The sequence below is a fragment of the Cervus canadensis genome, chromosome 24 (assembly GCF_019320065.1).
Source record: "Cervus canadensis isolate Bull #8, Minnesota chromosome 24, ASM1932006v1, whole genome shotgun sequence".
In the NCBI taxonomy this organism is placed as follows: Eukaryota; Metazoa; Chordata; class Mammalia; order Artiodactyla; family Cervidae; genus Cervus; species Cervus canadensis.
In genome coordinates, this window is record NC_057409.1 from 14,408,535 (window position 1) to 14,434,854 (window position 26,320).

General features: G+C 39.1%; 1 protein-coding gene across 2 annotated transcripts in view; it reads left to right on the forward strand.

Annotated features, from left to right (window-relative positions):
- The window catches only part of ZBTB8A (zinc finger and BTB domain containing 8A), a 55,391-nt gene extending 40,833 nt beyond the window's left edge, over nt 1-14,558 (forward strand). For both annotated transcript variants that reach the window (XM_043445498.1, XM_043445499.1), the window contains 3 exons: nt 5,020-5,843; nt 8,852-9,021; nt 13,879-14,558. In XM_043445498.1, the coding sequence (XP_043301433.1) occupies nt 5,021-5,843; nt 8,852-9,021; nt 13,879-14,211 (1,326 nt within the window). In that variant the 5' untranslated portion in view covers nt 5,020 and the 3' untranslated portion in view covers nt 14,212-14,558. The remainder of the gene's footprint in view (nt 1-5,019; nt 5,844-8,851; nt 9,022-13,878) is intronic.
- Nucleotides 14,559-26,320: the final 11,762 nt, after the last annotated feature.

Sequence of the window (26,320 nt, forward strand, 5' to 3'; positions counted from 1 at the left end):
CTAGGTCCATCTGTGTCGCTGCAAATGGCATTATTTCTTTGTGTTTAATGAAAAGAAGGCTGAGTAATACTCCATTGTATATTTGTACCATATCTTCTTTATCCATTCCTCTGTCCATGGACATTTAATTTGCTTCTATGTCTTGGCTATTATAAACAGTGCTGCAATGAACATAGATGTGTGTGTATCTTTTGGATCATGTTTGTCTGCAGATACATGCCCAGGAGCTGGATTGCAGGGTCATTTGGTAGCTCTACTTTTAGTGTTTTTAGGAAACTTCATGCTGTTCTCCATAGTGGCTGTACCAATTTACATTCCCACCAACAGTGTAGGAGGGTTCCCTTCTCTTCACAACCTCTCCAGCACTTAATATTTGTGAATTTTTTGATGATAGCCATTCTGAGTGGCTTAAAGAGATGTCTTGTAGTTTTGATTTCTATTTCTTTAGTAATTAGTGATGCTGAACATCTTTTCATGTGCCTATTGGCCATCTGTCTGTCTTCTTTAGCTCAGCTAGTAAAGAATTTGCCTTCAATGCAGAAGTCCAGTTCAATTCCTGGGTTGGGAAGATCTGCTGGAGAAGGGATAGGCTACCCACTCCAGTATTCTTGGGCTTTCCTTGTGCTCAGCTGATAAAGAATCCTCCTGCAATGTGGGAGACCTGGGTTCAATCCCTGGGTTGGGAAGATTCCCTGGAGAAGGGAACAGCTACCCATTCCATTATTCTGGCCTGGAGAATTCCATGGACTGGATGTATAGTCCATAGCATCACAAAGAGTTGGACACGACTGAGTGACTTTCACTTTCATGTCTTCTTTGGAGAAGAGATTATACAGGTCTTTTACCCATTTTTTAAGTGGGCTGTTTGTTTTGATGCTGTTAAGTGTCATAAACTGTATGTAAATTTTGGAGACTAATCCTGTATCAGTCACATCATTTGCAAATATTAATATTTTCTCCAAATTTGTATGTTGTCTTTTCATTTTGTTCATTGTTTCCTTTGCTGTGCAAAAGGTTTTGAGTTTAAGTGGGTCCCACTTGTTTATTTTTGTTTTTATTTCCATTATTCTGGAAGATAGATCAAAAAAGATATTCCTGTGATTTATGTCAGAGAGTGTTCTGCCTATGTTTTCCTCTAGAAGTTTTATATTAAAAGTGTCCAGTCTCACATTTAGGTCTTTAATCCATGGTTATTTTTTTAACATGATAACTATGGCATAAGCATAATTTGAGTATTATGCAGCCTGTAGAAAATCTGCACTTTATAAAGGATGATTCCGTGACATCAAGGTTAACTATAAGGAGGACAAGAAGAAAGCAACTTCTTGAAGACAACACTCAACAAGAAAACCTTGAAGAGGCTGGTACCCCAGGTCTTTATAGTGTCCAAATGAAGCTGCGTGGTCAACAAATGCCTAAATTGGTATTTATGGCACCAGAGTTTATCAAGTTTTCCTTACCTAGCTTAGGAAAACTTGTGCAAAGATGTCCCATGGTTTTTTAAGGATATCCTCATTTTTAAGATTTGGGGATTCTTCAAGTCGTTCCTATTACTAACAAATGACCAATATTTGTTAAATGTTTCTTTGTATATACCAAAAAGCATTTAAAATTCTGCCAATTTCACTTCATATCAGTTACTTCTACCTATTACTCAGTCCTAACTTGACTACTTATTTATTCATTATTTCAACCAACACATCTTGACCACCTACCATATGCAGTTTGGAGGCTGTTGATTGTAGGTGACAGACTAAAGCGGTATCTGCAGTAGTGGACAGAAGTGGTAGGATTTTGGATTTATTTTGAAGGTAAAGCTGACAACACAGAATCAAAGATGACTCTTAATGCTTTGGGTCTAAATAAGTGGGATGAAGTTACCGTTTCCTGGGATGGATAAGACTGTAGAAAAGGCAGGTTTAAGATGAGGATGAATGAAGAGTATGGTTTTGGATATGTTGAGCTCAGGATGCCTATTAAATATCTAAGTGGTGACGCACATAAATATATAAGTCTGGGGCTCAGGGAAGAGGTTGGGGCTAGATGTATAAATTTGTGAGTTGTAAGCTCAAAGATGGTATTTAAAACTATGAGCCTGGATGAGATCACGTAGGGAATGATATAAGTAGAGGAAAGGTCTGAGCCTGAGGCCAAGGACATCCCAGCTATAGAGGAGAAAAAATTTTCCTTGACCTTCCTCGCCTGTATCTGAAAATTAAAGTGACAGATTAGCAGGAGAAATGTATACGAATTTACTCAAAGTAAGTTTTACATGACACAGTAGGCTTCATAAGGAAATGAAGACGCAAAGAGACAGATCTGTGTGTTTTTTGCTAGGCTTGATGAAGCGTGGACAGTCATGGGAAAGAATGTGGTAGATAAGGAGTAAGAGGTAAACTCAGTGAACTGGGACACTCAGTATAGCCTGTTTGTTCAGATTCTTCTCAGCATCCCTTCATTTCCTGAGATAAGGAGGCTCCTTTCCTCTGTGTCTAGGGAGGACACCTCTCACCTGGGATTTGTGATCTGATGCAGCAGAGAAGGGAGGGGTGTCAGAGTGACCTTCCGGCTTCTGCCTATTTACTCAGACTCCTTCAGTTCATAACATTCACTGCCAAGGTGCCATATTTGGGGGTAGCATGTCCTGAATCCCATAGCACTTAGAGATTAGACAAGGAAGAACCAGGAGAGAAGACTGAGAAGTGAGCAATAGGAGAAGAACCATGAAGGAGTGGTATCCTGGCAGCCAAGTAAGTGAAACAAGGGTTTCAGGTTGAAAAGAATGATCCACTGTTGTCAGTGAAACAAGGACAAAGAAGTGACCGTTGGATTTGACAACATGCAAGTTACTAATAATGATCTTTCCAAAAAATGGGTTTTGATGGATGGGCATGAAAACCTGATGAGAATAAAAGTGAAGCTAGCAAATGAAAAAAAACCAAGACAAAAACTCTTTCTATGCATTTTGTGTAAGGCAAGCAGAGAAATGGAGTAGCAACCAGAAATAGATGTGAAGTCAGTGAGAGTTTTATTATGTTTTTGTAGTTTTTTATTTGGCTGTACTGGGTCTTCACGGCTTTATGTGAACTTTCTGTAGCAGCGACTAGTGGAGTCTACTTTTGGCCGCTCACGGCTTCTCGATGTGGCGGCTTCTCTTGTTGCGGAGCCCTAGAGCGCAGTGGCTCAGTAGTGATGCACGGGCTCAGTTGCTCCGAGGCATGTGGAATCTTCCTGGACCTGGGATCAAACCTGCATTGGCAGGCGGATTCTTAACCACTGGACCATCAAGGAAGTCCCATCAAGGGGAGTTTTTATGGTAGGAGATATTAGACATCATGGTGGTACAACATTGGAAATGAGCCAACCACTCTGTATAGCGAAGAGAATGGCTTTGAGTTCAGTTTAAGCAGAGCTTATTGTCCACCTGGTTCAGTATCCTTGCCTGGAGAATTCCGTGGACAGAGGAACCTGGCGGGCTACAGTCCATGGGGTCCCAAAGAGTCAGACATGACTGAGTGACTAACACTTTCACTTTTTTCTGGTTCTGAGAGCTTCCCTCCTAAGTAGTTTGGCATTTGCTTCTGCAAGGTGTCCCCACTGACACCACCAGCCCAAGACTCATTCTCATGTTAATTTTTCAGCTTGAGGTTTTCCACACCAAGCAAGCAAAATAAATTTGGACTCCAGAACTTCACAAAGCACAACCTTGGGTTTGATATCTCACCTAGGGACTTTTTTCCCCTCAACCAAGGCCCTACAAAGACAAACTTTCTTTGCCTTTTCTCTGGACTTAGGGGCAAAGTTTACTATTCCATTTTCAATAACCCTTAGAGGGTTCCAATTTCTGTTACTGATAAAAACCAGAGCCCATGTTGCTGCCCCAGCAACTCAGCCATACCTTTAAAGTTTTGACTGAATTTTAGCCAGCATCTCTAGAGATGTGTGACCAGAAGTTTCAGTACTTTCTAGACCACTATTTTGCTATAATCAGAAATCATCTCCCTTCATTCTTCACCTGGCTAATTCCTAATTGCCTTTGAGGTCTCAACTTAAATGTGACTTCTCAGAGAGGTATTCCCTAACACACTCCATCCCAACCTAAACTAGTTTATACTTTTATACCAAGAGCACCCTCCTTCTGTCTTAGCACTTGTCATTTATAACTCCACATGAATATTTGTTTAATGCTGATACTCCCTTTAGGTTAAAAGCTACATAGAGGCAAGAAAGAAGCCTATTTAGTTTACCATATAGCAGAAGGTCTAATTTATAGAAGATGCTCTATCCAGGTTCTGTGACTGAACAAATGATTGTCTAAAAATCAAACAACTAAGAGTAGAATTAACTACCCTTCCCTGGTGGCTCAGCTAGTAAAGAATCTGCCTGCAATGAGGGAGACCTGGGTTCAATCCCTGGATTAGGAACATTCCCCTGGAGAAGAGAACGGCTATCCACTCCAGTATTCTGGCCTGAAGAATTCCATGGACTGTATAGTCAATGGGATCGCAAAGAGTCAAGAGGACTTCCCAGGTGGCTCAGTGGTAAAGAATCTGCCTGCTAATGCAAGAGATGCAGGAGATGCCAGTTCCATCCCTGGGTCAGGAAGATGCCCTGGAGAAGGAAATGGCAACCCACTCCAGTGTTCTTGCCTGGAAAATCCCATGGACACAGGAACCTGGCGGGCTTCAGTCCATGGAGTCTCAAAGAGTCAGACACAATTGAGCACTTACGCACAAGAGTAGAGTAGGGACTTCACTGCCTGTCCAGTGGTTAAGACTCTACATTTCTACTGCCAGGGGCACGGGTTCGATCCCTGGTCAGGGAACTAAGTTTCCACATAAAAAGAGTATTACATGGTATCCTGAAACCTATTATCTTCTGTGTCTTAGAGATGATATTCTCTAAGGAGAAAGTATTTTTAGTGGAAAAAGGACAGCCGTTTCTGTCATTTCACTTGGCTCGTCTTAGAGAAGCCGTGTTACTCCAGTGTTGGTAACCACTGTGTCTTTTCCTCTCTAGAATGGAGATCTCCTCTCATCAGTCTCACCTCCTGCAACAACTGAATGAGCAGCGCAGGCAGGATGTATTTTGTGACTGCAGTATTCTGGTTGAAGGGAAGGTCTTCAAAGCCCATCGAAATGTCTTATTTGCTAGTAGCGGCTACTTTAAAATGCTTCTTTCTCAGAACTCCAAGGAGACAAGTCAGCCAACCACAGCGACATTTCAGGCCTTCTCCCCTGACACTTTTACAGTTATCCTGGACTTTGTCTATTCCGGCAAGCTCTCTCTCACGGGTCAGAATGTCATAGAAGTGATGTCAGCTGCTAGCTTCCTTCAGATGACTGATGTCATCAGTGTATGTAAGACCTTCATTAAATCTTCGTTAGACATTAGTGAGAAAGAAAAGGATCGCTATTTCAGCCTCTCTGATAAAGATGCCAATTCTAATGGTATAGAACGCTCCTCTTTTTATAGCAGTGGATGGCAAGATGAAAGCAGTTCTCCTCGTTCTCACCTAAACCCAGATCAAGGAACAGGTATAATAAGCGGGAAATCTTGGAGTAAGTATAATTACCATCCAGCCTCCCAAAGGAATACTCAACAGCCTCTGGCCAAGCATGAACAAAGGAAAGATTCCATTAAAAAGTCCAAACATTTGAGGTTGTCACAGCCTTCTGAAATGGCTCATTATAAGTCAAGCAAACGAGAAGCACGGACATCTGATTCTTCCAGCCACGTTTCCCAGTCTGAAGAACAGGCACAGATGAATGTGGAAATGGACTCTACTCCTGTTAGCTATCAGTATGGTCAAGGATCTGATGTCACGTCAAGAAGTTTTCCAGGTACCCAAATAGAGAATTAGTCCTCTCAATCAGGTTCCAAGACTCCAGTGTAAATCAATCCTATCTCAACATGCCCTTGCTTTTAAGGCAGTTGAACCAAGTGTGTTTTTTTCCCCCTTTTTAAAAGGTCATACTTCTCTAATGAAATCTATACGTAAAAGGTAAATTTTTAAAATTAAAATATTGGATAAATTTAGTAAGTCAAAACAATAGAGTTCTGAGGGTCAGAAACCCATGATTTTCCAGACCTGCTTTTCTGTAGATGATTAGATTACTGTTAGATGTTTAAAGCTCTTTTGTAAATGGCTCAGTCCTAACATATATTCGGTTTCTTTTTAAAAGTTTTATATTGTAGTACAGCTGATTAACAATATTGTGTTAGTCTCAGATGTACAGCAAAGTGATTCAGTTATACACCACACTTTCACTTTAAATAGTTTATTTTTTTTTCTGAATATTCACTCAGGAGGAGTATTTTTACATAGAAAAATTAAATAGAGCAATCATGCGTATTGGCAAAGGTTCACAGCCCTAATACCTAAAATGAATTAAATCTGATCTTATTAAGATATAAATGCATAATTTTTAAAAACATAACATTGATACTGTAACTCTGTGTGAAACACCATGAGATATCTCATTTCTATGATAGTAAAATGCAGAGAAATTATGTAGGCTGATAGTTTCAAAGTCGAGAACAAGGATTAGAAATGCATATCATCTAATCCTCCCAATTAATCAGTTAGCAGATTTGCTTAGTAGTTTGAAAAGTGAAAGTGAAAGTTGCTCAGTTGTGTCCAAGTCTTTGCGATCCCATAGACTATACAGTCCATGGAATTCTCCAGGCCAGAATATTGGAGTGAGTAGCCTTTCCCTTCTCCAGGGGATCTTCCCAACCCAGGGATCAAACCCAGGTCTCCCGCATTGCAGGCAGATTCTTTACCAGCTGAGCTGTAAGGAAAGCCCAAGCATACTGGAGTGGGTAGCCTACCCCTTCTCCAGCCGATCATCCCAACCTTGGAATTGAACCGGGGTCTCCTGCGTTGCAGGCGGATTCTTTACTAATTGAGCTATCAGGGAAGCCACACTTAATAGTTTACATGTGAATTTAAAGGAAAATTGTGATAAAATTAAACTGCAGAGCATAATATTTAGAAAAAATTCCAAATATATATATATAAGTACAGAGAATAGTATAATTAACCCCATGCACCTATTATTACCCAGTCCCACTCATGACCAGTCTTGTACCTCTGCCCTTGACTCTTCCCCCTTGTTAATAATTTTTATTGTACATAGGATATTCAGATACAAACAATTTTTATGTACATTATTTGAAAACAGCATCCACTGTATCTCTGCTCTGCTCTGTTCAGTCATGTCCAACTCTTTGTGACCCTTTGGTTCCACCAGGCTCCTCTGTCCATGGGATTTTTCAGGTAAGAATACTGGAGTGGCTTACCATTTCCTCCTCCAAATCTTCCCCTAAATCTCAGACATCATATGCCTTCATCTGTAAATATTTCAGAATGTGTCCCTAAAATATAAATTTAAAAAAACTATAATACCATTATTATCATATGTAAATAAAATTAACAAGTCCTTAATATCACTAAAAGCCAGTCAATATTCACATTTCCCTGGTTGTGCTATAAATTTTAGAAAATAATCTTGTTGCAGATAACATATTTAAAAACAATAGCCACCCCAACTGACTTTTACTAATCACATTTTCCTGTAGGATACTCACATGAAAATACTTAAGATTGTATCATATTGCAAAGCTTATTGAAAATCCGGAGGAGCTCTACCACTGACCAAGGCAAACAGAAATAACAGAGTAAATATGGGAAATCTTTGTCTCATTTTATTTTATTTTATTTTATTTATAATTTTATTTATTTATGATTTGGCTGCACTGGGTCTTAGTTGTGGCACATGGGATCTAGTTCCCTGACCAGGGACTGAACCCTGGCCCCCTTCATTGCGAGCTTTGAGTCTTAGCCACTGGACCACCAGGGAAGTCCCCTTTGTCGAATTTTAAAACAGCAAAAAAGTTAGCCTTTCTTGGGCTTTGCACTTTTATAATTCTAAGTTATTTAAATCTAACTTCAATAATGAACAGGTGAGGGACTCCCTTGGTGGTTCAGTTGCTCAGACTCTGCACTTCCAGTGCAAGGAGCATGAGTTCAATCCCTGGTGGTGGAACTAAGATCCCACATGTCATACGGCACAGCCAAAAAATAAAAACAAATAAAATAACAGTAAGAATAATAAAATAATTTAAAAAAAAATAAATGACAGCTGAATTTAACTGTTAAATTGATGATGTTTGCCTCCAACTATAAGTGACATTTTGAATCCATATGAGTTTTAAAACTAAAGGTTAAAATATCCTTGAAACTTTTTCACCTTTGAAAGAAAAGCAGTACAACTGTATGACAAGTAAGAGCAGGGGGGATAAATATGTGTAAATAAAATAAGTTACTTAAAAACATAAACAGTGAACACTTTAACTTTTGGAGTGTGTCTACAGTTTTAAAATTGTAAAGAATCCACCTGCTAATGCAGGAGACACAGGTTCGACTGCTGGGGAGGGAAAAATTCCCTGGAGAAGGAAATGGCAACCCCAAATCCAGTATTCTTGCCTGGAAAATCTTATGAACAGAGAAGCCTGGTGGGCTACAGTCCATGGGGTCGTAAAGAGTCACAATTGAACAATTAAACACGCAGCTACCACTTTACTTTTCAAATCTAGTGACTTAAGACATTAAATAAAAAGATAAGTGGGACAGTGTAAATTACCCAGACTTTGTAAATAAATCAGATCCTGAAGTTATAGTTCTGTACTTAGGATAACATCAACAATCTAGTCTTTGTAAAATGTCTTCCTTCTCCTTTTTGCCTACCCTTGTGAGACTGGACTCGCCAGCCCGTTTTGGATTCTTGACGTTATTAGAATTGTGGTGACGGACTTTCCGGTAATTTGATCAAACTGTCTCTGACAGATGACCTGCCCAGGATGAGGTTCAAGTGTCCATACTGCACACACGTGGTGAAGCGGAAGGCAGACCTCAAGCGCCATCTTCGTTGTCACACTGGAGAAAGACCCTACCCCTGTCAAGCTTGTGGGAAAAGATTTAGCCGGCTCGACCATCTAAGCAGCCATTTTCGAACAGTATGTATATGGTTTTTCATTGTTTCACTTTTAGCAAATAGATGCATTTATCTGCCTTAGGATAATTGAGTTTGCTAGGAAAATCTTTTCATATAACTCTACAATATTTTTTTAAATTTCCAATTTAATGTTTTTACTTTGCACGTAATGCATTATCTTATTTGTTGATTTTATTTCTTGGCTGCTCAGGATCTTTGTTGCTGCGTGAAGGCTTTCGCTAGTTGGGGCAATCAGGGGCTACTCTCTAGTTGTGGCATGCTGGCTTCTCATTGTGGTCACTTCTCTTGTGGAACACGGGCTCTAGAGGACAGGCTTCAGTAGTTGTGGCACACAGGCTTAGTTGCCCCCCAACATGTGGGATCTTCTTGGACCAGGGATTGAACCCCTGTCCCCTTCATTGGCAGGGGTATCCTTAACCACTGGACCACCAGGGAAGTCCCTATATATTTTTAAAAGCAGATTTTTTTTAGTCTCCTTTGAAACCTTGAAGTAAGGGATGTTCTTTTTTTTTAAAGCTCTTATTTATTTTTGGCTGTGCTGAATCTTCGTTGCTGCGAGCAGACTTTGTCTAGTTGTGAGAGGGGGCTACGTTTGTTAGGGTGTGTGGGGCTTTCCTTGCGGTGGCTTCTCTTGTTGTGGAGCAGGGGCTCTAGAGCACAGATTCAGTAGTTGTGCACAGGCCTAGTCACCCCGTGGCATGTGGAATCTTCCTGGACTAGGAACTGAACCTGTGTCCCCTGCATTGGTAGGCAGACTCTGGACATTGGACCACCAGGAAAGTCCAGGCGACATTCTTTTGAATATCCATCTCAATTCACCTAAAATCTAACGTGTTTTTATATGCCAGTCATTTCAGTGCTGAAGATAATGTAAATTATAAAAATGTGTAGGTCAGAATCACTGCTGCAGATACTCAGTGTCCACTAGTGATTCATGAATCCTTGTCTGGTAGGCTGTCAGTCTGGTTTATGCTGTCTGACGTCCACACTACACCCTCTTCGTCACGCCTCTCCAGTTTCTCTGTCTCCTCAAGGAAGGGAATAAGAAGGATTAGAGAGCGACTCTCAATCAGGGAGTGGGCTGTCAACAGTCAGAAAGGTCTCAGGGAATTTTCTGTTCAATGCTCTGGTGGTTTAATAAGGTAGTGACATAGGATTTATTCCGCTGTTCATCTTGCAGCAAGAATTTTTTTCAAAATCTGTGAAGTATTACTCATACTTTTATTCCACTTATACAAACTCCTTTTAATTTTGAAGGGCATTGGGTCAGTTGGTGCATTACTTTATAGTTATTTATTCAACAAATATATACTGAGCATACTGTGGGCCAGACCCTTTTCTACATGCTAGGTATATGGCAGTGAGCAAAACAAACACTGCCTTCCTTAATTTCAGAAGCTAAATTTTTTTAAATTAAAATAACCTTTTATTATTCCAAAAGCAATAAATATGCATTATAAAAAGCAAGAAAATAAATAGAAGTAAGAATAAGAAAATAAAAATATCATATTTACCACCTAGATAGTACCATTCTTAACACTTTATCATGAGGCTTCCCTGGTGGTTCAGTGGTAAAGAATGTGCCTGAGACACGGGTTTGATCCCTGGTCTGGGAATATACTGAGCCAGTTGTTTTACAAAACATCCTACATCTGGGTTTCTCTGCTTGCTTCTACATGGTGTCATTTAGCTTGTCCTTCTATCCCCCCCTGCATTTTCCAAAAACTAGACGTTTAGTCTAAAGGCTTAATGAATTCAAGTTAAATACTTTCATCAAGGAAGAAATTGTGTATTTCTTGTTGTATCACCTTAGGAGGGCTTCCCTAGTAGCTAAGCTGGTAAAGAACCCTCCTGCAATGCAGGAGACTCTGTTTTTGGTCCCTGGGTCGGGAAGATCCCCTGGAGGAAGGCATTGCAACCCACTCCAGTATTCTTGCCTGGAGAAGCCCCATGGACAAGAGAAGCCTGGTGGGCTCCAGTCCGTGGGGTCGCTATGAGTCAGAAATGACTGAGCAGCTAAGCACAGCACAGCACATCAGGAGACACAGAATATCTGGTGGGCCCATCATTCATGTTACAATTGATCTCTGGATTAGGGTGATGATACCATTGCATTATAATTAGAAAAAGAATCTCTGTGGAACTATTTTGGTATTATATGACTATTTCCCCATCAATATTAATTTAATAATATTAATACCAATTGGTAATCTCTGTCCAAATTATTAATTTTACTTGGAGTTGTGAAATGATTTACTGATTTTATCCTTCCTTCTGTTTTACTAGCTGGAATTCTATAAAATAAAGCTTTCCTTCAACACCTGGGGCTATTTGGTTACTTTGAAATAGGGTTCCTACAGGAAAAGCAATATAAATGTTTATTTCCCTTTAATTAGCAATTTTCAGAGTAAGGAGTTGATTTAATAGTAGGCTCAAATGATATATGAGTTTCTTCTGGCTTTATTTTTTTTTAACATACAGTCTCAAGAATTTTCATTGATTTATTGTGTTTGGATCCATAACAGTTATTCTTTTTGATACTCAGATTTTCAAATTTGTGCAGTGGGGACCCTTGAAGCTGGCTTACAACCCATTAAATTTTCAAAGTGTCTTAGTTTTCTGGCTTTAAAAGAGCCCCTAGGCCTGTCTTGTACTTCCCCAGACACAAAACTGGAATCAGCCTTTTCTCAAAGGAGCTATGGTACATTTCAGTGGGGGATGAAATTAGAAACCAACATTTGAACACCCAGGGCACTCACTGTTATTAAGGCATTCTTTTTATATTCTTTCTGAGCTGATGGTGGTTTAGTCGCTAAGTCATGTCCGACTCTTACAACTCCATGAACTGTAGCCCACCAGGCTCCTCTGTCCGTGGGATTCTCTAGGCGAGAATACTAGAGTGGATTGCCATTTCCTTCTCCAGGGGATCTTCCAGACCCAGGAATCGAACCCGGGTCTTCTGCATGGCAGGCAGATTCTATACCGACTGAGCTATGAGTGAAGCCCCTTTCTGAGCTAGAAGATGCATATTTTTAAAGTAATGGGTTCATGATAATATTTTCAATTTTAACATTCCAGTGTTTCACTTAATTTCTTTGTCTTCTTAATTGTGTTGGATTTGAAGGGGGATGAACATGAATCTGTGTCAGAACTTTGTAACAAGAACAATGCCTCATATGATAACCATAATACTGCTACTGTCTCAGGAGAAATAAAGATACACTTAAAATTACGTACTTTCATGGGGAGGGAGGTGGGAGGGGGGTTCAGGATGGGGAACACATGTAAATCCATGGCTGATTGATGTCTATGTATGGCAAAAACCACTATAATATTGTAAAGTAATTAGCCTCCAACTAATAAAACTAATTGGGGAAAAAAAAATTATGTACTTTCAGCATTTACTGAGTAATATGTCAATGGTTAAGCAGAAGATAATAAGTGTATTGAGGGTTAGTCCCATACATATTCTTAGCTATGTTACCAGACTGCATTAGTTTTCTTGGGTTTTTTGATTACTTTGTATTTGGTGGCCTACTTCATAGCATTCCAACTTTATCTGAATGAAGATGCCATAAACATTAATTTAGCTTTATATAGTTAATATTATGTAATAATTTTTAGGTTAGAATCTATAATCTACTGCTCAAAGTTTGCTATCAAACTTGCTAGCAAACAAAGTTATTTATTACTAACTATAATACATAATTATTCATCAATTATAACCTCTTCCCAGAGCATTTCACACATATTAACTCATTTGGTCCACACAACCTGAAGTGCATCCCTGTTGGTAATAAGGGAGCAATTAGGAATGATAATAGACCAATATGTAGCAGAACCACCATCTTGGTTGTTTGTAACTAGTATCCATTCTGGTCATCAGGCTTCTATTCTGTTTGTGTGGTACCCATATCTTACCGGAGAAGGCAATGGCACCCCACTCCAGGACTCTTGCCTGGAAAATCCCATGGACAGAGGAGCCTGGTAGGCTGCAGTCCATGGGGTTACTAAGAGTCAGACACCACTGAGCGACTTCACTTTCACTTTTCACTTTCACACATTGGAGAAGGAAATGGCAGCCCACTCCAGTGTTCTTGCCTTGAGAATCCCAGGGATGGGGGAGCCTGGTGGGTGGCCATCTATGGGGTCGCACAGAGTCGGACACGACTGAAGCAACTTAGCAGCAGCAGCAGCTTACCTTACCAGTTGTTAAATACTTTGACAGTCACCCTGGAGGCAGGTTTCTGTTTTAAATGACTTGCTTCACTATACATGGTTAGTAAATGACAAGATTAGAAAATGACAGAAGCAGAACTAGTACCTAAGCCTTCCAATTCCTTGACTAGTCTTCTTTCTACTACCTCTTTCATTAATAAAAGTGGCAATAATCCTTACATCAAAAAATATTCTTTTATACATTTACATTTGGGTCATTATTTTTTCTTCCTCAAGCAAAATAACAAAATAGTTTTTTCTCCTGAATTAAGATATGTAAAGTCCTTAGAATAGTATATGGCAGATATTAAGTGTTTGCAATTATTATTATTCTAGGAATATGTCCCATGTTACCTCAGATATAAAAATACTATTGGATTAAGGGATATGTGAAATTATTAAGTATGTAATATTAACCATAAAAACATAATAGACATTATTTAGAGAAAGCTAGTGTTTGATATTTCTGTGACATTACTTTATTACCAAAACCTGTGACCTTTTTCTAATAAACTAGATGTTAATTTAATATCATTGCTTGGCTTTGACATGTTTAATTTATGAACTGGTACTTAGAATATCAAACTATTCTGCTTTTGAAAAATCTTTTTTTTTAATCGCTATTTAATTCTCTACACAGATTCACCAGGCATGCAAACTTATCTGCAGAAAATGCAAGCGCCATGTGACTGATCTAACAGGTCAAGTGGTACAGGAAGGAACCAGGCGCTATAGACTCTGCAATGAGTGCCTTGCTGAAGTTGGCATAGACAGCCTCCCCATTGATCTGGAAGCTGAACAGCACCTTATATCCCCATCAGATGGAGATAAGGATTCCAGATGGCACATGGGTGAAGATGAGAACAGATCCTACGTGGAGATAGTCGAGGATGGGTCTGCCGATCTGGTCATACAACAGGTGGATGATAGTGAAGAAGAAGAAGAAAAGGAAATAAAGCCCAACATCAGGTAGCTGGAATGTGAACCAACAGAGCCTACAGCTTACACTGACGTTCTTGTGTCACTCTTTCCACAGTCAGAGTCTAATCAACAAATTATCAGATCAACTTAAAAGTAATGACCCGACACCACTTGCATGCTTTCTGAACAGGCCATTGTATCCATTCTGAACTTTACCGCCCTAAAATCTGTTGCTGCACTAGAAAGAAAGACCTAGCTTGAGTTGACTCGCTGGATGAACAATTAATCCTCTTACTTTTATTGTGTTACAGAAATACCTTTTTTAAAAAAATATTGAAAAATCTACTTAGGGAACTTTTTTCAAAGAAAATATTTTCAATAAATTCACCACAACCAAACTTTATATAAAATAATTTCAAAGTGTTTCAAAAATATGTGAACTACCACTATTGAATTTTCACAGGGAACTAGGTCAGAGCACATTTAAGGGTCTGGAAACCTACCTGACTTAACTAATTAGACTTTCTGTTAACTTCGGATCTAAAACGACCTATCATTATTCCATTATCCTAAGTGTTTTAGGATTATGGCAGAAGGCAAGTCTAAAATGTTTGAAGTCGTTTATATTTGAAATTTTTGTCATTAAATTAGAAGTTACTCTTATGTAGTCAGTATTTTAAAAAAAAAACATGGAAGCTGACCAGAGCTTATATATAGACATCATTTTCTTAAAGCAGGAACCTAATATTGTCAACATAGTTTTTGAAGACTGGTCAATATAGCTATCTTCCTCTCTAAAGAAAAAAAGGAAAATGAAAACTGGAGGTTCTTACCAGTTCTTAAGAGTAATTTCCTACATTTATATACTGCTCTATTATTTATAAAGTGCTCTTTCTTGCATTTCCCCACCTAATCAGCAAGGTAGATAGCACTGTCTCTGATGTACAAATAAGGAAATTAAGGTCAGAAAGTGTAAGTGGTGGGACCAGAGATTGGACAGGTTTTGATTTTAAATAGTCCTCTTTCAACTGTCTCTCCTTGAATCTTCAAACCTCACCAATCTGCAATAATTATAAAAGAAGCCTATGAGAATGAGAACGTATGAAAGAAGAGGAATTTAATCATCTTCGACAACATATAATACCTTGCACTAGAGCTATTCAAGAAGTGTCGAGCAATGTCCCTACAGTCTCTATTGACATGTTTTTATGTTATTTATATGTAAAATTTATATATAAAACTATTTGAACAAGTTATTCTCCTAAGTTCTTTAAGATCTTTGCTTGTTTATGTAATTTTTCAAAACAAACTTTCTGCTAGGATACAAAATGAAGTTTTAACTCCTCCCCTATATGAATTATAAAACATTCCAAAATTACAGTCAAAGTGAAGAAGCATTATTTTAGTTGTAAAGATTAAATACTAGAAGTAAAGAACTCTCCTTCATAAAAGTCTTGGCAAGTTATCCCAATTAAGCTTGTTTTAATTTAATTTTGATAGAGGCTCCATGTATTACTCTGTATTTTTAACTGCCATGACATACCTCAAGATAGTTTTTATGTTATTCTTTTCTCTTATTCTTTAATTAACAATTGTCCTTAATACCAATTTGCGGGCTAAAGTGGTTAATTTCTTTCATTTTTTTTATTAATAGGTGATAACCACTTTGTTTTATGGTACTTAATTCTGATTTTTTTCAAGATTCTCCTGATGGTAAATTTCCAGTTGCTTCAAGACTGGATAGTGTGCATTGCATTTTTTATCTCCCAACATGACCATTCCTGAATCAGGAGTCTTAACAATCAAACTGTTATAAATGAGAGAGGGAACATAAGTATAATACGATTCTGAACCACTGGAGCCAATAAGAAAAAATGACAGATTTGAGCTTTATTTATAGAAATGAAGTCATGCTTGCATGTGTATACTTTAACGCACTTTAGTCTATGACCTAAATGTTCTTTAATGCTACTATCTTCTGCATGCAAACATCAGCATGAATGTCAGCAAGGTCCACTGAACACAGTGCCACCAGCACTTGTAGAGCCTTCTCAGAGATATGCTTTCTCATAATTGTTTATAACAAGCATCGAGCAATCCCCTCAAAACAGCTATCAGATTCACCAGACTAGCACATCTGTTCTGTTATTTTAGGATATAAAAGAACATTTGCGACATGTTTGTAAGTTGTAAATAATAGCTACAGTATCATATCATATTTATCTAAGACTTTAGAGACCAATTCTTTTCTAGAGTGAAACTGTCGATTAATGGTTTCTAAGAAAACTGAATTCTTTGGCTCTTAAATGTGGGAAAATGTTACATAGGGGTATAATCTGTTAATATAAACTTTATTTATGCCAAGATTTTTTTTAACATTAGGAAAATAATGGAAGTTGGTTAGACCAAAGTTTGCTCTTATAAGAATGCTGTTTGTCAGCTTCTGAATACCCTTGTAAGTCTATCTGTGGTCCTCAAGAGTATCTGGTTGATGGAATGAAGTTTTGCAAAAATAAAGCACCACTGCAGTCATGCCTAGTGTCTGGATGAAGCAAAATAGACTAGGTCGGTGGTTTAAAAGGGTTTTTTTTAACTCAAGAAACCCTTTTTTCAAATAAATTTTTTCATAGAGAAGTTCAGCATTTAAAGGAAACTAATAACAGAGCTGCTCTGGTTAAAGCTCCTTGCAAGCCTTTCCCCACACACTTGTGCAGAGCTCAGGAGTCCAACACTGAAAACCTTGGACTGGATCACCTTTTAAATTCCCTTTGAGCATTACAGTCTCACTTTATTACTCCTGCTACTCCTGGCACTTGTAAGCTGGTAACCATAGAATCTCTTAGAGCAGCAAATCACATCTTTACAAGGTTTCTTCTATAGTTATCACATCTTAAGACTTTTCAGAACAAATTTTTCAATATTGTATGTTTGAGTGATGAAATCAAACATGGTTACTGCTTTTATGTGGCCAAGTTACCACTGAATGGATAAAAAGTTTAGTGTTTCAGTTACTTATGAGCTCAGAACTCAATTCATTAAAGTTATTTTGCCAAGTCTTGCTAAGATGTATTGAAATTTCCATGCGTACTAGTTATATGTATTTGGAGTCCTAAACTTGATACTATGGAAAAAAATCACTAAAAACAAATATAGCATAAGATGTGTTTAACTGGGAAGCTTGATATTAGTAGGTACTGGAGGACCAAACTTTATAAATGGAAAGTTGTATGTTATTTTATATTAGAGTGGATCAGTATTACTATTTATCATTTATATAGCATTTTATATTTGCAAAGTATTTAATAATTTTTATGTTATTCTTTAAGTATCTATGAAATAGGATGTTTATCACATGAAAGGTAAAGAAATTAAGGCACAGAACAATAAAGCAACCTACCTAAGACAACCCAGTGAAACAATGCAGAAATTGGAATTAGAATGATCAGATTTTCTGAATCCTAGATTATCAACTTACATCACTGAGGTATGTTGTGTATTACTCTATTTTATAAGATGAGTTTATACAAATAACAATTGTTTTAAAGCTGACGTCATTGTATGTGGATAATAAATCCTATACAGAATAAATATTATGTAAAGGATGTGATTTTGGTTACAAGAGTTTCAATGATAAAGATTCAGATTGTCACACCAGTGGCATTATTTAGCCAGCTGCTTTATATATTGTAAAGTATAATTAATATTTTATTTTGATACAGGAGTTTCTTAACTATTGACGCTAATTGTGCCATGAAGAGACCAGAAAAATGAAATCCTTAGAGAATCTCAAAACTTCATTTTCTAACTTGTCAGCCTTCTACATAAAAAAACAAAAAAATAAAAAAAACATAAAAAACATAAAAAAAACATTAAAAAAAAAGTGAAATATATTAATAAGACAGACAGGAGAAGCCAAAGGACTAACTTTTAAAGGCAAATTTTTAAATTTCTTTTCTTTTTTTTTGCAATGGAAAGTTTATTTTACTATATTTTACTTTATTTTGGCCATACTGACCAGCATGCAGAATCTAAACTCCCCAACCAGGGAATGAACCCGTGCCCCCTGCAGTGGAAGCACTGAGTCCTAACCACTGGACTGCCAAAGTGAAAGGTGAAAGTCGTTCAGTTGTGTCCAACTCTTTGGGACCGCATGGGTACAGTCTATAGAATTCTCCAGGCCAGAATACTAGAGTGGGTAGCCTTTCCCTTCTCCAAGGAATCTTCCCAACCCAGGGATTGAACCCAGGTCTCCTGCATTATGGGCAGATTCTTTACCAGCTGAGCCACAAGGGAAGCCCAAGAAAACTGGAGTGGGTAGCCTATCTCTTCTCCAGTGGATCTTCCTGACCCAGGAATCGAACTGAGGTCTCCTGCATTGCAGGCGGATTCTTTACCAACTGAGCTATCAGGGAAGCCCTGGACTGTCAAGGAATTCCCCAAAGGCAAAACATTTTGAAATGTACTCACTTAAAAGCATGATAAACACTTTTCCTCATCTCTTTTTGTTTTCTTCACACCAGCAAAAACCATTGCATATTTCATCACTTTTAGATAGGAAGCCAGTAACCAGGGTAATGCCAGTCATGTCTTTACCTTTGAGCTTGATTTGATTATTTGCAAACATTACATTAAAGACAGCTTGTCAAGTATGTCTAAGAACTGATTATACTTTACTTCACTCTTTCAGATTTCTAAATTCACAGATCCATTATACAGTTTCTTGATTTGCTCATTGGGAAAATCTTTTTAATTCCTTATTGATATTATTTATAACTGCTTAATTCTTTTATTAACTTATTCAGCCCATAAGGGAAAAAATGGAACATTTTTACCTAGATCAGTAGTTCTCAATCTTGACTGCACTTTAGAATCACTTGTGGAGCTTTTAAAAACACAGATGCCTAATTAAAGCAGAATCTCTGGCAGATGGGGCCTGCGTATAAATTTTTTTTTTAATATTCCTAGTGGTTCTTTTATGTGCAAAATAGGTCCCCTAGTCAAAGTTTCCCTTTGCCCCCCCCCCCAATAGATGCTAATGATGGGCAGTAGAACCATTTCACCTTCCAGTCCACTGGTTTTCAACCCTATAATTAACGGGGGAGAATTTAAATATGGATGCTGAGTTCAAGAAAACATTTTTTGTGAAGTTTCAAGATACTGTGCATGTTCCCTCATCTAAAGTTTTTATTAGGATCAAATAAAATGCACACTAAATTAGTGGGTAATCTTAAAATAACCCATTTTTACTTTGGGATGTATTTGCATTCTTATTTTATTTTCAGTACCTATTGCAGCCTGAGAATTCACACAGTACTTCAGAGTAATAAAAGAACTATATTAGGATTATGTGACTGAAATACTATGTCCTGGAATTTTGCAAGCTTTAATGTTTCTTCACTTTTTATAAAGAAACCAGAATAATCTCCAAGCACTGTGAAACTTAATTGTTACACATTAATATTCCATCAATGAACTGAATTAATCCATTTTTATTCAAGTTAAATGTCATACCAGAGAAATAGATTTGAAAGCAAGATGTCTTATTTTAAAGAAGGCTTCAGATTAATTTGGAAACAAAAATAAATGTCTTTGCTTTATTTACTTCAAGTATTGCCATTAAACTTTTTTTTTTAAATAACTTGAAATGATTTTTACTTGGAGCATCATCCTCATTCTCACAGTTGAGGTTATGTTTGCAATTCAAACATGACGAGTGTATCTGTTCAGTAGTAGTGTGTATTGCAGACGCCACTGCTTAATCCCTTACCAAAAGAAAAAATTAATCCAATAATGAAGTGGCACTTCCTTGCAGAATTCAAAAAGGTTATATGCTGAAATAAAAGAGATAGTGTGCCTTTTTTTGCATATTTGAGTTGATTTAAAACTTTTTTTCCCCTGGGGAAAAATTCGCAAGGAATACAGCATTGGAAAACGGAGCCTATAAGCATTGGTAACAGATACTCCAGTATTTGGGGGCCGTGTTAAAAAAAATGAAAGCCCCATGTTTCTCCCTGACCACCAGCAATACTTCTTCGCGCTCATACGGATGGCCAGGTGGCTTCATACTCTTATTTTCGGGGAAGACTACACCAGTGAGGGATTGAAGAGTAAGAACCTTTCTTTTCCTTTTCAATCCTATTTCCCCTACTGGAAAGCTATCAGAGGGTCTGACAGTGAGACTCCCAAAGAGGGCCCCAACCTACTAGACACACCTAGAGCTAGATTCTGGGGAGCACAATAGTGAATAGAAAATGCTGTGTTGTGCGTAGTGGGCACCTAATAAAGAGTCTCAGTTAGCCGGGCCTTTACTAGATCTAATGCCACTGAGCTAGGCACTTACTGCTCCCAATTTAAAACAGGAGTAAACTGAAGCTTAAGAACTGACCGCAAAGTCGTCACAAGTCTAGCCCGCACAGTGGGTTGCCTCAGTTAAGATCAGTTCAGTCGTTCAGTCGTGTCCGACTCTTTGCGACCCCATGGGCTGCAGCACGCCAGGCCTCCCTGTCCATCACCAGCTCCCGGAGTTTACTCGAACTCATGTCCATAAAGTCAGTGATGCCATCCAACCATCTCATCCTCTGTTGTCCCCTTCTCCTGCCTTCAATCTTTCCCAGCATCAGAATCTCTTCTAGTGAGTCAGTTCTTTGCATCAGGTGACCAAAGTATTGGAGTTTCAGCTTCAGCATCAGCCCTTCCAATGAATATTTAGGACTGATTTCATTTAGGATAGACTGCTTGGGTCTCCTTACAGTCCAAGGGACTCAAGAGTCTTCTCCAGCACCACAGTTCAAAAGCATCAATTCTTTGGCGCTCAGCTTTCTTTATAGTCCAACTCTCACATCCATACATGACTACTGGAAAAACCATAGCTTTGACAAGACAGACCTTTGTTGGCAAAGTAATGTCTCTGCTTTTTAGTTGTGTCTGACTCTTTGAGACCCCATGGACTGTAGCCTACCAGGCTCTTCAGTCCATGGAATTTTTCAGGCAAGAGCACTGGAGTGGATTGCCATTCCCTTCTCCAATGTCTCTGCTTTTTAATATGCTGTCTAGGTTGATCATAGCTTTTCTTCCAAGGAGCAAGTGTCTTTAAATTTCATGGCTGCAGTCATCACATGCAGTGATATTGGAGCCCCAAAAATAAAATCTGTCACTGTTTCCATTGTTTCCCCGTCTATTTGCCACTAAGTGATGGGACCCGATGTCATGATCTTAGTTTTCTGAATGTTGAGTTTTAAGCCAACTTTTTCACTCTCCTGTTTCACTTTCACCAAGAGGCTCTTTAGCTCTTCTTCGCTTTCTGCCATAAGGATGGTGTCATCTGCATATCTGAGGTTATCGATATTTCTCCCGGCAATCTTGATTCCAGCTTATGCTTCATCCAGTCCAGCATTTCTCATGATGTACTCTGCATATAAGTTAAATAAGCAGGGTAACAACATGCAGCCTTGACGTACTGCTTTCCTGATTTGGAACCAGTCTGTTGTTCCACGTCCAGTTCTAATTGTTGCTTCTTGACCTGCATAAAGATCTCTCAGGAGGCAGGTCAGGTGGTCTGGTATCCCCATCTCTTGAAGAATTTTCCACAGTTTGTTGTGACCCACACAGTCAAAGGCTTTGGTGTAGTCAATGAAGCACAAGTAGATGTTTTTCTGGAATATTTTTGCTTTTTCAATAATCCAATGGATGTTGGCAATTTGATCTCTGGTTCCTCTGCCTTTTCTAAATCCAGCTTGAACATCTGGAAGTTCATGGTTCGCATACTGTTGAAGCCTGGCTTGGAGAATTTTGAGCATTACTTTGCTAGCATGTGAGATGAGTGCAGTTGTGCAGTAGTTTGAACATTCTTTGGCATTGCCTTTCTTTGGGATAGGAATGAAAACTGACCTTTTCCACTCCTGTGGCCACTGCTGAGTTTTCCAAACTTGCTGACATACTGAGTGCAGCACTTTCACAGCATCATCTTTTAGGATTTGAAATAGCTCAACTGGAATTCCATCACCTCCACTAGCTTTGCTTGTAGTGATGCTTCTTATGGCCCATTTGACTTCGCATTCCAGGATGTCTGGCTCTCAGTGAGTGATCACACCATCATGGTTATCTGGGTCATGAAGATCTTTTTTGTACAGTTCTATTTATTCTTGCCACCTGTTAATATGTTCTGCTTCTGTTATATCTGTACCATTTTTTTTCCTTTATTGTGCCCGTCTTTGCACAGGCTTCAACATCTACTTGTGCTCATTGACTACACCAAAGCCTTTGACTGGGTGGGTCACAACAAACTGTGGAAAATTCTTCAAGAGATTCCAAATCGGGAAAGCAGTACGTCAAGGCTGCATGTTGTCACCCTGTTTACTTAACTTATATGCAGAGTACATCATGAGAAATGCTGGACTGGATGAAGCACAAGCTGGAATCAAGATTGCCAGGAGAAATATCGATAACCTCAGATATGCAGATGACACCATCCTTATGGCAGAAAGCGAAGAAGAGCTAAAGAGCCTCTTGGTGAAAGTGAAACAGGAGAGTGAAAAAGTTGGCTTAAAACTCAACATTCAGAAAACTAAGATCATGGCATCGGGTCCCATCACTTAGTGGCAAATAGACGGGGAAACAATGGAAACAGTGACAGATTTTATTTTTGGGGCTCCAATATCACTGCATATGATGACTGCAGCCATGAAATTTAAAGACACTTGCTCCTTGGAAGAAAAGCTATGATCAACCTAGACAGCATATTAAAAAGCAGAGACATTGGAGAAGGGAATGGCAATCCACTCCAGTGCTCTTGCCTGAAAAATTCCATGGACTGAAGAGCCTGGTAGGCTACAGTCCATGGGGTCTCAAAGAGTCAGACACAACTAAAAAGCAGAGACATTACTTTGCCAACAAAGGTCTGTCTTGTCAAAGCTATGGTTTTTCCAGTAGTCATGTATGGATGTGAGAGTTGGACTATAAAGAAAGCTGAGCGCCAAAGAATTGATGCTTTTGAACTGTGGTGCTGGAGAAGACTCTTGAGTCCCTTGGACTGTAAGGAGACCCAAGCAGTCTATCCTAAATGAAATCAGTCCTAAATATTCATTGGAAGGGCTGATGCTGAAGCTGAAACTCCAATACTTTGGTCACCTGATGCAAAGAACTGACTCACTAGAAGAGTCTCTGATGCTGGGAAAGATTGAAGGCAGGAGGAGAAGAGGACGACAGAGAATGAGATGTTGGATGGCATCACTGACTTTATGGACATGAGTTCGAGTAAACTCCAGGAGTTGGTGATGGACAGGGAAGCCTGGCGTGCTGCAGCCCATGGGGTCCCAAAGAATCGGACACTACTGAGCAACCGAACTGAACTGAACTTACATGAAATGTTTTCTTGGTATCTCTTATTTTCTGGAAGAGATCTCTAGTCTTTCCCATTCTGTTGTTTTCCTCTATTTCTTTGCACTGATCACTGAGGAAGGCTTTCTTATCTCTCCTTGCTGTTCTTTGGAACTCTGCAGTCAAATGGGTATATCTTTCCTTTTCTCCTTTGCCTTTTGCACTCTTTTCTCAGCTATTTGTAAGGCCTCTTCAGACAACCATTTTGCCTTGTTGTATTTCTTTTTCTTGGGGATGGTCTTGATCACCGCCTCCTGTACAATGTCATGAACGTCTGCCCATAGTTCTTCAGGCACTCTGTCTATCAGATCTAATCCCTTGAATCTATTTGTCATTTCTACTGTATAATCATAATTGATTTGATTTAGTATTTGATTTAGGTCATACCTGAATGGTCTGGTGGTTTTCCCTACTTTCTTCAATTTTAGCCTGAATTTGGCAATAAGGAGTTCATGATCTGAGCCACATTCAGCTCCCAGTCTTGTTTTTGCTGATTGTATAGAGCCTCTCCATCTTTGGCTGCAAAGAATATAATCAATCTGATTTTGATATTGACCATCTGGGGATGTCCATGTGTCGAGTGGTCTCTTGTTGTTGAGTGTTGTTGAAAGAGGGTGTTTGCTATGACCAGTGCATTCTCTTGGCAAAACTCTGTTAGTCTTTGCCCTGCTTCATTTTGTATTCCAAGGCCAAATTTGCCTGTTGAACGTTCTGTTCAAATCTTGACTTTCTACTTTTACATTCCAGTCCCCTATAATGAAAACGACATCTTTTTTGGGTGTTAGTTCTAGAAGGTCTTGTAGGCCTTTCTAGAACCGTTCAACTTCAGTTTCTTCAGCATTTCTGACTGGAGCATAGACTTGGATTACTGTGATATTGAATGGTTTGCCTTGGAAACCAAAAGAGATCATTCCGTCGTGTTTGAGATTAACAAAACGTCGTTTCTGCCGTTTTGGCCCAATACCGCCAGGGGGAGCTGGTGTGCTTTACCCCGACTTTCGTTCCCTTATTGCGGTCTGTGGATCACAGCGCATCAGTGCCTTGGGCGCCCCTGCCCCTTGCGCGCCCGACCCCGCGCCGGTAGGGGACTGCGCGCTTGGCCTCGTCGCTGGGAGAGGTGGAGTCATAATTCTTTAAGAGAAACTTTGAAATGTTTTAGCCTGACGGCCAGGTGAGGTAGGTTAATATGGCAGATGAAGAAACTGAGGCCTAGAGTGCTGAAAAGTCTCGGCCAACTTTAAAAAGTTAGGATGTTTCAAGAAGGAAACCGGAAGCAGAGGCCTTGAGTCCTACCTTTAGGTAACTGTATGTGTGCATTCGGTCACTCAGTTGTGTCGACCCTTTGCCACCCCATGGACTTAGCCCACCAGGCTCCTCCGTCCATGGAATTTTCCAGGCAAGAATACTGGAGTGTGTTGCCATTTCTTTCTCCAGGAGATCTTCCTGACCCAGGGAACAAACCCGCTTCTCCTGCATTGGCAGGTGGATTCTTTACCACTGAGCTACCTGGGAAGCCATAGATATAAATATCCACATATTGAAAGATGAGGCAATCACCAGGTAATCTACTTTCTGTTCTGCAAATCACATGCAAGGGCATGTCCTGGAGGAACTTAACATTCCAGAGAGACATATATATATGGTCAATGATGGTGTGTGGTAGACAGTACCAAGTGCCTGAGGTACATCCATTTATTCAACCACTGTCTCAGTATCTACCATCTGCTGTTTCTTCCAAGCTCTCAGATTCCTAGGTGGAATTCAGACAAAGAATTTAGATGGGGAGAGTATCACATTTATTAATTTTGTTTTTACTCAAAAACAAACATAGAGAACAAAAATGGTCTTTAACGCCAATATGCAAAATAACACTGCTATATTTGAAAGAAAAAAAAAAAGATGACTTTGAAACTACACTTTAAATAATGGAAAGAACATCCAATTAGGAAATACAAGGGAAGGACAAGAGAAATGACCTATAACTAAGGAAAACTAGCAAATAGTTGAGCACAGGAGATGGAAATGTAAGAGGAGTTCAAGAAAATGCCAATGTGAGCTGTGGGGGGATAAGGGCACTGCTGATAAAAGAAGAACTTGGAATTTGGGTATGAAAACACACTAAAGATCTCTCCCTAAGAAGCATATCACCAACGGCTTTGGAATCAGGAAGAACTAGAAGCATCACTGAAACAGACCATTAAAAGACAGAAGGTACAAAAAACAATCAGAAGCCAGTTCTCTTGCTCCTTAAGGTGCTTGCAACATAGAAAGGGAGTTGACTACTACATATATTAACTGACTTAGGGAACTTTATGAAGTTTGTATTCATAGTTTAAAATGTCTGAGGATTCCACTGGGCTTCCCTGATAGCTCAGTTGGAGAAGAATCCACCTGCAATGCAGGAGACCCCGGTTCGATTCCTGGCTTGGGAAGATCTATTGGAGAAGGGATAGACAACCCGCTCCAGTATTCCTGGACTTCCCTTGTGGATCAGTTTGTAAAGAATCTCCCACCAGTGTGGGAAACCTGGGTTGGGAAGATCTCCTGGAGAAGAGAAAGGCTGCCCACTCCAGGATTCTGGCCTGGAAAATTCCATGGACTGATAGTCCATGGGGTCGCAAAGAGTCGGACACGACTGAGCCACTTTCACTTTCAAGTATTTCACTGGAAAGAAGAGGACTCAGAGAGTGGTGATCAAACAGGTGGGATGAGTCCAAATAGCTTCTAAGAGGTGAATTTCCAGTTATATATATATATATTTTTAATTTATTTTATTTTATTTTTTT